The sequence below is a fragment of the Periplaneta americana genome, chromosome 8, assembly GCF_040183065.1.
Source record: "Periplaneta americana isolate PAMFEO1 chromosome 8, P.americana_PAMFEO1_priV1, whole genome shotgun sequence".
Lineage (NCBI taxonomy): Eukaryota > Metazoa > Arthropoda > Insecta > Blattodea > Blattidae > Periplaneta > Periplaneta americana.
In genome coordinates this window covers 98724365-98740724 of record NC_091124.1, presented here as the reverse complement: position 1 = coordinate 98740724, position 16360 = coordinate 98724365, and the positions used below count along the sequence as shown (strand labels likewise).

General features: G+C 36.3%; 1 protein-coding gene across 1 annotated transcript in view; it reads right to left on the bottom strand.

Annotated features, from left to right (window-relative positions):
- LOC138704232 (neurofilament heavy polypeptide-like) overlaps positions 1-16360 on the bottom strand; it is a 562031-nt gene that overhangs the window by 350216 nt on the left and 195455 nt on the right. The window contains exon 4 of the mRNA XM_069832112.1: positions 11548-11650. Coding sequence (XP_069688213.1) covers positions 11548-11650 — 103 coding nt within the window. The remainder of the gene's footprint in view (positions 1-11547; positions 11651-16360) is intronic.

The following is a 16360-nucleotide window of genomic DNA, read 5'->3' as shown; positions in this document are numbered from 1 at the left end:
TACGACTCTAGGAAATGTAATTAGTCTATAAATTATAAAATAAGGTAAAGTACCCAAATAAGAGACAGGACCATATTAAGAGATACCTTGTTAACTTCTCCGGTATAATTTGCCATCTCTCGATCATTATGGTAAATCAATGTTTGTGCTTCTAAGGCATCGTGTTCTTTGTCTAACCTCATTTGAAAGTAAGCAACGAAGCTGAGAACAAGAAAAGTAATTTTTCACATTTTTAACTTTTTACTCTTTTTTGTTGAGGAAGAGAACAGCAGGTAATGTAAACTACAACAAATTTATTATTAATTTTATAAAATTGCTAGCAAAATGTTGCATATAATAAGGTAGATTGCTAATAAGGACGATAATAACTTATGACCTTGGGTAGCTATTTCATTTTTATTTACTCCGTCCCCTAATAAGAGATACCTAGAGGTCCTATTAAGAGCTAGTATCTCTTATTTAGAACCCTTATTTGGTATTATTATGATGCTCAATTTTGAGAGTTTAAGAAAAGCGTTAATGCTTCCAGTCATGTCAGTTTGTCTGCCAGCAACTACATAAGAACCAATGAAAGATTAATTGAACTATTAATTAAAATTAATTACGAATTAGGCCGATCATTAATTATCCCTTGTCCTCGATTATTCACATCCTAAAATTACTAATTTAAATTATCAAGTTATCATTATCAATGACTAAAATTAATTATTCACCGAGATGACAATAATATCAATAGCTAAAGTCAATTCAAATCAGCTAGTCCGACAATATTACCTTACTTAAAGATTAAAATATAAGTGCTTAGTTCGTAAAATATTCTCTATACATTTCAAATAAAAATCTTGTGTAATTATAAAACTATTAAATATAATTGTGATTCCTGATTTCGAAAATTTCGTTGTACCTGTGTAAATATCGCCACTACAGCCAGTGCCAGCGTTTGTGGCGCGTGTTCTTGAATAAAAAGCCAGTCAGTGAGTACTGAGAACGGTAACACCCAACACGTCACGTAAGCAATCTGCCAATCACAGTTATCAGTCTTGTTGCCCACTGACTGCTTCAAAGGCAAGACACTCGCACTTTGCGTTTCTGGAATGTGTCCTTGAGTACATTGACCAATCCACTGACTGATCAGTGTACTCAAAGATGTGTGGCATGTGTTGCCACTTCGGTTGAGAGTGGTACCACCTCCTAAACAGATGTGACGTAAACAATCTGCGAGTCACAGTTGTCAGCTTTAATGCCCACAGACTATGGCAAATATAAGTTACTCGCTCTCAACGTTCCCATTACTTATATCACGCGCCAGAAACGGTGGCTTTGGTTATACCACAGTTAGGCCTACAGAAGCAGCAGCAACAGCAGTAGCAACAATCACCACCTCAAGAACCGTAAGCTTCAACCAGTGGGTAGTCGCATGTAAAGTCATCCAGGGCAGGAAAAGGAGCTATCATAATATCATTTCTGATCAAAAAAAAATAAGAGATAGTTTAGATAAAGAAAATCAAAGAAAAGACGAAGCTCGTAAGAAGTTGTTCGAAAAACAACAAAAATCACGGAAAAACTCAGTCCAAAAAGCACTGCTTGAGTTCGTTCAGTGATGAAGAATCCGATGTGGAAATGGAATTAATTAACTCTAGTGTCTTGGAATATGGAGAGAATTATGATGATGGAGAGTACTTGTTTTGCACTGAAATTTTTTCAGAGGACACGAGGGCTCAGGAGGGAGAAATAGATTCAGTGTTCAAAATGTCGTCGTTGGGCACACGAAGACTGCAGCACTGATGATGAACCTTTCGTTTGTCCAACTTGCTCAATTCAGCGAAATAAGAATTGTGTCAATTAAAGGGGTCGGCAAAATAAGTGCAACCAACTTAAAATTAAAATATGGAGATCGAAGTTTAATATTCTATCATTTTTCTTTCTCTAGCAAAATATTAACGTTACCAATAGTAGACTAAATAAGATTAGTACATTCATGTCCGATTTGACCGACTTTGTGTTCTGTTCGTAAACCATCTTAATTTCACTTGGAAAAATGCCAAATAAACAACAGAATTTCTGTTGAGAAGAGTTGGGTCACTGTTGCACTGACCTCTTCAATTTTAAAATGTTCCTGAATTTATTAAAGTATCTACATAATTTCACAATGTTATATATTGCTTCAATTTTCAGTGAAATGCTGATAATTTTTGTTCATGTTCAAAAATAAACTTAAATAACACAAGTATCTCTTATTTGGAACCCCTTTTTAAAACATCAGTATATCCCAGTTTTACTTTTTTTTTTCATAATTTAAAATAATAATAAAAACTGACTAAAATTTGTATTGTCAATTCTAAAAATAGACGAAATGCTGTATGTGTTCCACTCATTCAGATTAAAAATGTCTATTCCCATCCTCATTTATAAGCAGTTAAAAAAAAGTGTCTCTTATTTGGGTACTTTACCTTATACTTGCTTGATGACACAATAACTAAAAACCACAAGCAATTGTTAAACATATGAAATAGTAGAAAAATATATTGCCATGTGGGTTTATTTATTTCTGCATCTCTTTGAAAACGGCATTTAGAGTTGCAGCACATCTAATTTAATACAAGAGCACTTTTTACTATAAGAGTAGTGTCTATAGTTTCTGCAGCTACGTCTGATGAAGCCTTTTTTGGATTGAGGCTCTATTGCTGCAATAACTCTCAATATGACTGACGAATTGAGCACTGCTTGAGTATATTAAACTTATAAATATCACATATTATGTATAAGAACAGATGTACACCTGCGGTAGCTGAGTAGTCAGACTTCCTCACACAGTCACGGTTAGGTCTGGGATTATTCATTGAAAAATCCAGTGACACATGTGGCGGACAAGGTCGTAGCTGTTTCTTTCTTTTTCTTTTTTTTTTTTTTTTTTTTGAGTTCTCCCGTTTTTCCCCATATTATGCATTTAGATTATTCCTTCACTCTTTCTCCATTTTGTCATAATTCCATAACATTCCCCGACCACTGGCTGGCGACCCACGGAGGGGGCTGGCCTATGAACGAGGTAGTTGCCTGCTCGAAACCTAGGTACGCATTGAATCTTAGTGTAGTCAGCCGATGTGGGTTTGGGTATGCGCCTAGCTTGAGGGTTTGCGCAATAGATCGTAACAGGTCGCAGTGCTGGGTCATAGTGCTCCCTAAGTAAATTCCATTCCATTCCATGTATAACTGAACATCATATGAAACAATAAATAAATTACAGCTGTTTACATAAGGTATGTATGAGGTTCAAGTTCCTGTAGACATGTTTTTATAAAATGGGTTGCTTATATTTAACATGGTATAAATAGTGTGAGCAAAATATAATGGCCAATTGGCCGTTTTCACACTTTGATCCCAATATTACTCATTGAATTCTGGGTCAAATTACTGTATTTATCCAAGGGGAGGACTGAAAGGGAAAAGTCGGAAAAAACTTCAAATTGTTCGACTATTTACAACAAGATTTCACATGAAATACAGTATCATTATAAATGACAATTTATTACATGTGCCGTCTATGCTTATCCTTATTTAACAAATATATTGGTTATACAATATTTTGTTACATAATATATATTTATTTGAACGTTTTCGGCTCTATGGAGCCATCATCAGGAACAAGTAAGCTCATATGTATGGTGTGAGTACACTATATGTTGCCGTACAAGTAAACTCAATTAATGTTAAAATTAAAAGGCATGTTTCTATTTAAAAACAATAATTGTAAGGCAGAAATTACAATATAAATACAAGGCGGCTCTATGGGCCGTGATAAAATGTTACAATTGCTGATGATAAAATTAACTAAAATACTTTAAAATTGTTAAGATCAGAATTAATAGTCGTCCAGTTTGATGGTTATGTAGCTTTCCATATTTGGTGGGAGCTGGGGCGACAGCTGTGGGGAAGAAAGTATCAAATGTAATATCTATACTCAAAAATTTTTTCAATGATGCTCGTTTCCAGAACAAAGTATATACATATCTCAATGCTATTAATGCCAAGATCTTAATAATTCACATGAATCTGTTACAGAACATCTCGTGTAGAGATTATATGTACGTAAGCGCACGGAACAGTTTTTATTAGTTAAAAGTTTGAACTATTAACTGTTAAAAGGGCAAATTTTTACAAAATTAATAAGAGAAACGTAAATGACTGTGTCTTAGATTGAGAACTGTATGAACTGCAACTTACTATGATGAGTGAGGATGTGTTCTTGAGTTCACTGAAGACAGAAAGCAACTGGTCGATGCGCTCCGTGTACAAAAATTACGTAAACTATGTCACAGCTGATGGTGGAAGGGGGGGGAGAATAGTGGTAGGTTGATAACCCATCACGTGTACTGTGTGCGTTCAGATTGAATAACGGATTATATAAATTTGGAATGTGCTCATTTAAGAGAGGAATACCTAATTTTAATGCCCGGGCTATATGAAAATCTTCTGCTGCAGTGATATGAGTGCAATTAAGTATTTAAAGGGAGAATTACACGTAATGTTTCATTGATGTTGGTTAATTCGTGGCCATTCTCAATAAGGTGGGTCGCGAATTTAGATTTTCTCCTGTTGTATTTGAAATCTGCGACATGTTCATTAAATCTGGTTTTAAAATTCCTACGAGTTTGTCCTATGTATTTGTGAGGGCAATTTTTGCACTGTAACATATATAGCCCCGTGTTCTGATGCTTGTCGATTACGTTAATTTTATTGGGTAAAATATTATTGAGTTTATTACTTGTTCGGAACGCTAGTTCAATGCCATGTTTTTTGAAAAGGTTATTAAGTTGATTGGAAGCTTTACCAAAGTATGTCATAGGGACTCGTTTTTTAGGTGTAGGGGGTTCAATCTGAAAGTGTAGTGTGTTGGTTGTGTAGCAACTTATTTTTCCGTTTTTGAAACAGCTTATTTATTTCTTGTTTATTAAAGCCATTAGATCTTGCTAATTCTGTGATATAAGTGAGCTCTTTGTTGAATCGTTTTCTACTTAAAGGGACCATTAATAGTCTATCAATGAGGTATCTGAATTTGCTGAGTTTGTGTGTCTCGGGGTGATTAGATTCTTTATTTATGGTATGATTTGTGGATGTAGGTTTTCTAAAAATATCAAAACTTATCTTGGAGTTCATTACAAATGTGTGCAAATCTAAAAAGTTTATAGATCGATTTATGGCTTGTTCGGAAGTGAAGCTTATGTTTGAGTGTAGGTGATTGAAAGCGTTGGTAATGCTGTCGCTAATATTTGTATCGTTCTCGTATACGAGTAACGTATCGTCTACATATCTAACATAAGCTATAATATTAAACTTACTTGAGAGAGCAGGGACATTATTGTTCTCCAAATTTTGCAAAAAAATTTCAGCTAATAAGCCAGAAAGTGGGTCGCCCATCGCTAGGCCTTTGTTCTGTGTATATATGGCAATGTTAAACTTAAAATAATTTTGTTTCAAAGAAGTCTTAAGAAGATGTATTACTTGGTCTATTATAACTGATTCCAATTGAACTTCGGCAAGTTTGGATTTAATGATATCTAGGGTCTCGTCAATGGGGATGTTTGTATACAGGTTAGAAACGTCTAAAGAAAGTAATTTAGTTTTATTTGTTGATTTCAATTTAACAAGTTTTTTGATGAGGTGTTTTGTGTTTGTAATGTTGTATTTGTTATCTAAAATCAGATTACGTTTCAAAAAGCTATGTAAGAATTTGTTGATTTTTCTATTGGGTGCATTTTGACTGTTTACAATTGGTCTCATAGATAGCTCTGCTTTATGCGTTTTAGGTAATGCCATATATACAGTATCATTAGTTAGCATTAGACCCATTAACGGGTTGAAGCACGGGTTATCGTGAAGGAAGTTTTATTAATACGGTTTTCTTTATTAAAATAAAATAATATCTGCTCCACATTAGCGTAGATTTACAGTACGTAAAAGAATATTGTTTGCACAAGCTGTATCTAGTCCATGCCACAATCTAAAAATTATTACTGTGTCTTGTTTTAAGCTATTCCAAATTTCTATGGGGAACGGAACTGGCCGATTGGCCCGTACATTGATGCTACTTTTGTAAATGATGATGATGATGATGATGATAATGATGATTATGATGATTCGTCGTAGAAGTTCGCCATTGTACTAATTCCACAGTCTAGTATACAGTATACAGTCACGAAGCTCAACAAGTACTCCCTCTGTCCCATAATAATTGTCCGGTACGCCGAAATGGTATTACAGTAATTACAGACGACGGGGAAAACGAGAAGTGCACGCATGAGGAGAAGCGCAGTAGATCAGTGCACAAGGTTATGCAGAGCAATAACGTGGTCTTATTGAGATAAGCAACACACACCACCCAGAATATTACCGAAAGTGGGTACTGGTTTTCAACTCACCGGTATGGCACTATATACAAACCAGTGTAGCAAAGCAGGCTGGAAAGCGTTAGTAGAGTATACTCCTGCAGTGAGTACGTACGTTTGAACAGACATGGACATCCTGGGAACACAACTGGCGGTAGTGAGTGACACGGGTAGCAAGAACCTTACAGACAGTGAACGGCAGGCGGTATAGGAGTTTTTGTTGAAAAACACTACGGCTGACGTAATGAACAGCACGCTGCATTTGGCAACGGGGGCGGCAATCTTTGGAAAGTGGATCCATGCTCATCACCAAATTAATCCCAGCAATAAATGCAAAATGGCCTCCTGAACCGCGCACAGGGAGAATTCAGGTGTCAGTTCAGCAGAACAATGCGCGTCCGCATATCGCTCCCAATGACCGCACCTGGATGGACGCTGCAGCAGCCAGTGGAATCACTTTGGAACTCGTGTGCCAACCGCCAAACAGTCCGGATATGAATGTTTTAGATCTGGGTTACTTCTGGGCAATTCAGTCTCTCCAGCATCAATCAGCTCCAGAAACTATTGATGAGTTGATCGCCGCCATTGAAACAGTTTTCTCTCAGCTGACACGCGACAAGCTCAACAACGTCTTCCTCACTTTGCAGTCCCATCTCATTGAAATAATGAAAGTCAATGACGGGAACAACAACAAGATTCCCCATATGCAAAAGGGGCACCTGGACCACCTCAACATCCTGCCATCTCGCTTGGAGTGTCCTCGGAACATTTACGACGAGGCTACAGTAGCATTGCAGCAGTAGATCTGTGGTTCTAGCAAAACTGTTCGAATGACAACCTTCCCGGTCTAACGGGCAGTTTTTTTCGTCTTTACTCATAGGAGAATGTTTTTCTTTCTTTCACTTCTTGGTCAATTTGTGCTAGCCTACTCCTGCAGTTAATAAAGTGGCACTCCTAGGATTATTTATTTTCGGCTCAATAACTAGCCAATTTGTACTGATCCTGGAGTCATAAAGTTGTGCAAGTAGCATTCATGGTCCTTTTTTGGCTCAATGATTGGCCAATTTAGACAGATCCCGGATTAATAATTTTTTTCTTTTGCTAATTGAGTGATAATTTTGTACTGATTCTGGAGTATTACAGTTGTATTACTCATTCATGTGTTTCATTTTGCTCCTATGTAAACGCCAGTGTAAAATTATGGACATCGGACAATTATTATGGAACAAGAAATAAAAGCGTACCGGAGAATTATTATGGGACAGAGGGAGTAGTAAATATGCATCCACAGATAGTTGTTAAACACTAGGATCGTTACTATCCCTTCATTACAGACAATGCGAAATAGCAGCCTACCTGCACAGTCTATTGTTCCTAGTACCATCATAAACTCAAGCTTCGTGTACTAGGTAGACTGTGCTAATTCTGTGTTATGGATATTACATTTTGTGTTCGTGTAACATATCGGTCAAATTGAATAGCGTATTATTAAGGACGTAATATGATCTTAATCCAGGTCGGGGCAAGTTACCTGGTTGAGGATTTTTCCGGGGTTTCCCTCACAATACGAGCAAATGCTGGGTAACTATCAGTGCTGGACTCCGGACTTATTTCGCCGTCATTATCACTTTCATTTCATTCAGACGCTAAATAACCTGAGATTGTGCTCCTACAACGTTGTAAAATAACCCACAAAATTTATATGATCTTGCTAAAAAAAAAGCTACCCTGAATATTCACAAAATTACAAATTTCAGTAATCTTGATACAGCGAAGTGGTTCTGTTGTCAGTGTTTCCGATTTTTATGCACATATTGTTCTTCTAAATTCAGGATGGATTTGTTCGCATTGATTGGCTACTATGGGTGAGTTAATCTAAAAAAATGTAAGGAACATAATAGAGTTATTAACCATATGAGTAATGAGATATTTGTTGTTTAATTTTTAAAGTTCAATATAATTCTACACTTCAAAAAATAGTTACTGACATGAGGATAAATGCTGAAAAAATTCTGCAGGTTACAGTTAAGACACAACTGCAGGCTTATTATACTATACTTCGAAGTCTCTACACATGCATCTTATATCACAATCATGACATGAAGTATAGTACGGTATACTATACTGTCAGGACTCAGAACATCGTAATTTTGTTATTAAAAAGAATAACTGAAATTGGCGGTCAACTCAATATTAGCTATACAATTTTACATTTGATATTTCTTACTTGCTTAAGATAACAAAGAAAATGAAAGGACAGACCATATTATGGGAAGATGATTCTTTCATGGAAAATATTTTTGTATTAAAAAATTATGAGCCAAATCGAAAAATTCTGGGGCAAATATCTTATGCCGAAAGAGATCCATATTATATACTCCAAAAATTTTGCGTAGACTATAGATTCAAAGTATTTATTTTATTCATTCATTCATTCATAGTGTTATGCCCAAGAGCAGGTCTTTCACCGCAAACCCAGCATTCTCCAGTCTTTCTTATTTTGTGTCTTATAGCCTAATTAAGTTAAAATATTTTTATTTCTTTGCAACAGAAGTTACAGGAGTATAATATGAGGTCATTGAAGAAGTGTGTTTGTGAAGAGTGGGCCAGGTGGTCTCTGATCAAAGAAGAAATATGAAATGAACGTCTTTATTCGCAGAAATAAAACTTTCTCTGAAATGAGGAACGAAAACGGAATCCATGCTGAAGAGATTTCATATAACTTATTGATGACGACGACGATAATGATGATTATGGTGGTAATGGGTATGAAAAAGTTGATGGTGATGTTTAAGTGAAATTTGTTACAGGTTAAATAATTGAAGATGCAAGATCACTTGCACGTCAGAGCCGGACTCGCTCAAAATATTTTATCCAACGCCTTCTAATAAAATAGCCTGTTGTGTTGATATTTGATATAAAAAGTTATCCTTTATAACCATGTTGTTTCTGCTAGGAAGAGTTAGTATTTCTATTTTATTTGCTTGGGCAGTCTTTGGCGTAGCGGTAAGTTAAGTGACTTCATAAATTTCTATGCACTCTTTGTTCCTAGCTACAGTAACATAAATACTAGTATATAGATACCGGTACCTTCATATTCAATTATTATACTATTTATATATTATAACGATTTATTAATAGGTGTCGGTTAACATTTTGTACTACATTCATACGAATAATTATTTAATAAACTTGTGGATAATATATTTTGCTTTCACTCAGTTGTATAATAAATATTATTCTAGAAGCATCTCTGCAATCATGGTTAATTCATGTTCCTCTCAAGAGAAGAAAAAACACAAATTCAGTGACAATTAATAGTGACTTTCAACTGTTGTGCCACGCACTAGACCAGCGGTGACCGAAGCGGGTGTCGTGATTACATCGTGTAATCACAGACATTCAAACGGGTCCGAGGAGTTTCCTGTACATTGCTGTGTTTTTCATTCACGTACTGAAGGCAAGCAGAGGCGGTATCATGTCGCTCTACAAACTCAGTCTCTACAAGCAGTAAGAGGTGGTTTCGTAAAGAATGAGAAGGAGAGCTTTTTTTTTTGTTCTGTCGGACAAAATGTAATGTGTTTACTTTGCTCAACGGTTCAATTACGGGTACACAGAAACATTAATTGCCCCGCTGAATAATGTATTATTATTATTATTATTATTATTATTATTATTATTATTATTATTATTACTGACCTATCGTACGTGTTTTTATAATTCTTCTGTACGTGCATGAATACTGATATTTATAGATCTTCTCCCTAGAAGGATAAAATTATTAGGTTTTATGTCAATTTTAATCTTCTTAATCTTTAGATGAGGGTAACTATTTATTAGTTATTCATTTAATAATAATTGTTGTAGGAAAAGTGATTCAATAATATGTGACAACGAACTGTTAAACGCCAGGAATCGACATGTCTTAAATCAAAGCCAGGAAGAGAAAGATGACATAAATAAATGTAAGGAAGTCAGCTACCTAATGGGGTTTGAAATATCTCGTACTCTAAAGCCTTTTAATAGAACAGAATTTCTCAAAAGAGTAATGTTTAAAATAGCTTAAATAACTTGTCCATAAGAAGTTTTTACTTTTGAAAAACTACGAATTTCTCGACCAAGTATTGAGAGAAGAATTTAGAAAAAATATGTATGTAGGCCTATTTATTCACACTGCAAATGGGTATATACCCGGTGGCAGTGGTAACTAATTACACTCAATAATGACAATTAATAATAAACACAATTAATAAAAATACAATTAATAATAAATTAATAATAAAATTCCTGGTTATATTCAATAAGAAGTTTAAAAAAAAGCAAGGAAAATTGTATATAATTCACTGACGCTTGATGACAGCAGTGACATTACTGATGCAACAGAGCTTGAGATTTTTATCCGCGGGAACCACCACTAGTTGTAGTTTTCATGCCAAGTTCCTTTACTTCGTCTCCTTACTTCATAGGCTATCTTCGCATGCAATCACAGCAGTTCGAGTTTCAGTCACTGCTGCACTAGGCAATAAGACAATAGGCCTTTCGTCGGTTTTTACTTCTCAAGAATAATTTTATTAAGATAAAAATTACTTAATGTACCATTATTTGTAAGGTAATAATAATAATAATAATAATAATAATAATAATAATAATAATAATTCAATTCAAATAATACATTTCATATTCTTACGTATGAGCCGAATTGTCTACAGATTTTGTCTCAAGGTACAACACGTAGTAACCACGAGTATTACCAAACAACTACCCTGCCCTTGAAATCTCCAAATCCCAGGTCCCTCTGGAGAAGGCGTTGTCTCAGAAGCATATGAGGGGGATGGATGGGAGTCCATTGCTTCGGTGAGCAATTTATGTAAGATAGGAAATCTTAACAAAACAGTAACCAACAATTCTTCTGAAAGAATTGTTACATTACGCACAGTTACACAATAAACTCCGTAAGCTAAATGCGTTAAAACATATTTACATTGTACATAATGTAGGTTTTTGTCGTTGATGTTGAAAAAATCAATACCACTCCCTTCTGGTATTTCTTAGAAAATGTTTCGTGTTATATGAGGATTGTAATGAAACTGAGGAGAATGCCTAAGGTGTGGAACAGCTCACATGATGTCAAAGTTAATAATGTATTGTAGAATTTGGTACTCACGTAGCACCCGATGCACCCGCTGCCACTCCGAAGGGTCCTCCGCGATGCGCACCATCAACTCCAGAAGATCCTCGTCTGCTTTCGGGCTCACTGAATCCACCAACTGCAAGAAAACCGTAGCTTACATGATTATGATGATTTGTATAGACTTTCCCTGTACTATTTATAGTTTATTCATTATATTATTTTAGCACATACTTTATATGGATAATTGAAATGAAATGCATATGAGGAACAGCAAGATATGAAACATCATAAACGAAATTAAATGATTATGCAGTAATTGAGTACTTTAATTTTAAAATATTAAAAGGACTTGCCTTGAAGATAATATTTGCAGACATGCTAATTTACAAACCAAAAATGGAAGTACAACATTCAGGAACTCAGACCCTGACTCTATCACTCATCCACCTTAGCGGTTAGATGAACATTGGTAAATTTCGTGGCAGTGGTTATTTCGTGATACTTTTTCTTTGCTCTTTCGTGACCTAACCAATGGTGTTACGAGATTCAAATTTCCGCCAAGGGATTGCATATGTTGTCCAGTTTCCAGAAACATACAGCTACGCTTTGTGTGACTATTGTAGCTGCTTCAGTGAGCTTTTAAGTTTGGAGAGAGCAAGTTTGCGTCGACTTCTCGGGCGTACAAATTTTGTGGATGTTTGTAATTACATTACAGGCTTATTACTAAAGGTAAGCATATGATATTTGGTACAAAGGTTTATTGTATCTTCATGATATTTTAGGAAATGTTTTTGGAATTTTAGATACATCTGTAATCGCCATATAGGCTTACTTTACTGATAGAAATCTTAGCTGTTTGAGGCGAAATTTTGTTGAGCATTAAGCGTTAAATTTTATACTATTTTAAAAATTGTATTACAATACGAATTTCAGAAATTTGAAGATAAGATGTGATAACAAAAAAAGAAAAGGGAGACGCAATGAGTTCAGTGTAGCTTCTGTTTGATTTGTTACCATGCTAAGTGTCAATGAAAAGTGCTAGATGACTTGCTTGCAAGAATTGTGATAGAAGATGAAACATGGTTCCACCATTTTGATCGGACACAGAGGCAGACAATGGAATGGCATCATGAAAATTCACCAAAGAAATAGAAATTCAAAAGTACAAAATCGGCAGGAAACGTTACAGTTACTGTGTTTTTCGATTCAGAAGGACTCTTCCTTGTGGACATCATGCCATACGGAACCACCATTAATTCTGACGCGTATGTTGCAACTCTCAAGAAACTTCAAGCTCGACTGAGTCGTATTCGACGACATCGGGAGAAGCAGGATATTCTGCTATTGCACGACAACGCACAGCCATATGTCAGTCACAAGACCACAGACCAGATCAGAAAATTCGGATAGATAACACTGAAACATCCGCCTTACAGTCCTGAACTGGTACCGTGCGATTACCATCTCTTTGTTAAACTGAAGGATCCCTTCGCGGAACGAGGTTAGAAGATGACTCCCTTGTGCACGCTTCTAAAAAGTGGCTCAGATGTGTTGGTCCATACTTTTACCGTGCTGGTCTACAGGCCCTCGTTCCTATGTTACTTATGTGGAAAAATGACATTTTGTTCCTAAGGGATGCATCTACATTCTGTGAAAATAGGAAAGCTGTAGGATAAAAATATAATTTTTAAACTAATGTTATGCATTACTTTTGGAGTTACGCTAGTAATATAGGCTATAGTAAAGTCCGTAATAAAAGTTTTCACCCTTTCTGGGCAAAGAAGATCCCTTTTCGATTTCAATCTTTACTTTGATTTCATTATTATTATGTGTTGATATGTATTTCTATGTTTTCTTGCTATGAATATCAGACGGAATTACTATGTTTGAAGTCTTGTAACAATAAATGAGAATTTCATTTGACTATAATGCATTTTTCCACAATTCTTCTACCTCTCACGAAATTATCAATGTAATATCACGAAATTACCAAGGTTGTCACGAAATAACCAACTTTTAGCTTAAGTTGGTAAAGTGGTTTTTGGCACTTGTTCAAGAACGTGTCCAATCTTTCATGTCTCCAGATTTGTACAGCAAATTATCGTCTTTTAGATGAAAAAATCGGAATAAGGATATATTTACACATTTGCATTTTAAATTAATTTTCATGAAATTATCACGAAATTACCAATGTTTACCCTATATTAAAACTGTGTGGAGAATCGACTGAAGAAGTCACGGATGGATATCCAAGATCATCTGACAAAGCCTATAAATCTAGACATAGCTAAATACAACTAGGTTCTCCAAAATTACATATACACTTAGAAACACCAATTCTTTTCATTCCTCACCCGTTGTAAGTATATCCCTCAAGCAGTGTTAAAATCAATAAAGACTTGTACATGCTTCAACATAACCGAAAGATTCACAAAAGTAACAAGAGAGTCAATAATTTAAAATAAACTGTATCTACAACTTTGCATGGCTTTTTCATATTTAATATGTACGAGTTAACTAATACGGTAAGAACATATATGAAATATTACTATGATTTACCGAAGTATATATGGAGTTTCAGTGCAGTAATTCTGCGTTTCAATATGAAGAAAAATCGGTAGAACGGAGAAAATGTCTCTCCGGCACCGGGACTCCAACCCGAGTTTCCAGCTTTACGAGTTGGCACATTAATCGTACATCATTCCAAGCTTACCAAAAGCGTAGGTACGAATTCGATGGCTTAATTTGGACGCATGTTTCGAAAAGTCTGCATGGTAATATGAATCGAGGAATCAAGTAGCCTACAGAAAGAAATATGGAAGAAAATGATTTACATAGTTGATGTTAAAAAAAAGTTATGTCTTATTCAACGACGCTCGCAACAGCCGAGGTTATATCAGAGTCGCCGCTGTGCCGGAATTTCGTCCCGCAGGAATTTTTTACATGTCAGTAAATCTACTGGCATGACCCTGTCGGATTTAAGCACACTTAAATACCATCGACCTGGTCCGGGATCGAACCCGCAACCTCAGACATAGAAGGCCAGCGCTATACCAACTGCGTCAACCAGGCCGACCTTCATTGTTTAATAATTCATATGATATTCTGATAGTCTACGTTACTACATAATATTTACTGCCGATATGAAAAGTAATGAGTCATTTTGAATGACATTATTAATTTTCCATGTAATTTTGAAACGGCACAGTTAAAATTTTCTTATGAAACTTTATATAGGCTATTTTTATTACAAATTTATATTCTGGTGACCTACAAAGTGAATATACTATTATACAGGATGTATCAAAAATACGTGTACAAACTTCAGGCATGGGTTCCTTACACCAAAAGAAGGAAAAAAGTTCATATGAACATATGTCCCATAATCCTTTGTTTCCCCGTTAGGAACTGTTCAACACATTGGTACACTCATAATATGCCAACACACAAAACTCATAACCAATGCTCGAAATGTCCTCCTCTTGCTTCTAGACATGCATGCACTCGTCGAATAATGGACTGTCGCACCCTTTGAAATACTCCGGGATGATGTCGAATGGTTTCGCAGGCTTCCATGACACGTCGATGAAGAGTTTCTTGATCCGGGATGTCTGCTCCATAAACCAATTGTTTAAGGTGCCCCCAAAGATAAAAATCCAAAGGATTGAGGTCGGGAGAACGTGCTGGCCATTGAACTGGTCCTCCTCTGCCTATCCATCTGTCATGGTAGACACCAGTCAGTGTATCTCGAACAAGGCGACTAAAATGTGCTGGAGCCCCATCATGCATGAACCACATGTTTTGTCTTATGTTCAGAAGCACATCTTCGTGCAATAATTCTGGAAGAGTATTTTGGATAAAGTCCCTGTAGATAGCACCTGTAAGACGTGCTAGTAGAACGTATGGACCTACCAGACAGTCACCTACAATTCCAGCCCACACATTAATCCTAAATTGTTGCCGATGTCTAGCCTGAAATACAGCACGAGGATTACGATCTGCCCATACGTGTTCATTGTGGAAATTGGTAATTCCATCTCTCCCAAACGTTGCCTCATCTGTAAACAAAACTGATGAGACAAACAATGGATTGGCTATTTGTGGTAGAAACCATCGGCAAAAGTTCTCCCGTGGTGGATAATCGGCAGGCGAAAGGCCCTGCAGATGTTGCATATGATACGGATACAAGAGCTGCTCGTGAAGTACCCTCCATGCTGTACTGTGTGATGTACCAGTTTCCACATCCAATTGTCTTGTACTGATACCTGGATCGTCGTCGGAACAGTGTAAAATGTCTACTTTGAGGTTAGGCGTACGAACAATTCTTGGTCTTCCTCGATCACCAGTCTGTGGTGCAACGGTTCCTGTCTCAGCAACGCGACGATTCACAGCAACAAAGGTTTGATGATTCGGTTATCTTCGGTCTGGAAACGCCATCTGATACAGCCGTACAGCCTCGCGTCCATTACCATTCGCGCGACCATACATAAAAATGATGTCAGCCTGCTCACGAAATGAATATCGTCCTGCCATGGTTGAACGAAACACGTTAACTCACTCCACGTTCACAATTGCAACGTTGAAGACAGACTAATGACAAATGACACATGTAAACAAGTCTCCATGGCAACACTTCGCCATCTGCAGTCCATTTCTGATACAACGAGTCACAGCCTTCTATGAATGAGTGCATAAAGAAATGAAGTTTTGAGGTTGGACCTCGAAGGTCGTTGAACGCAAACTTTTAGTAATAAATGAATAACGGGGAAACAAAGGATTATGGGACATATGTTCATATGAACTTTTTTCCTTCTTTTGGTGTAAGGAACCCATGCCTGAAGTTTGT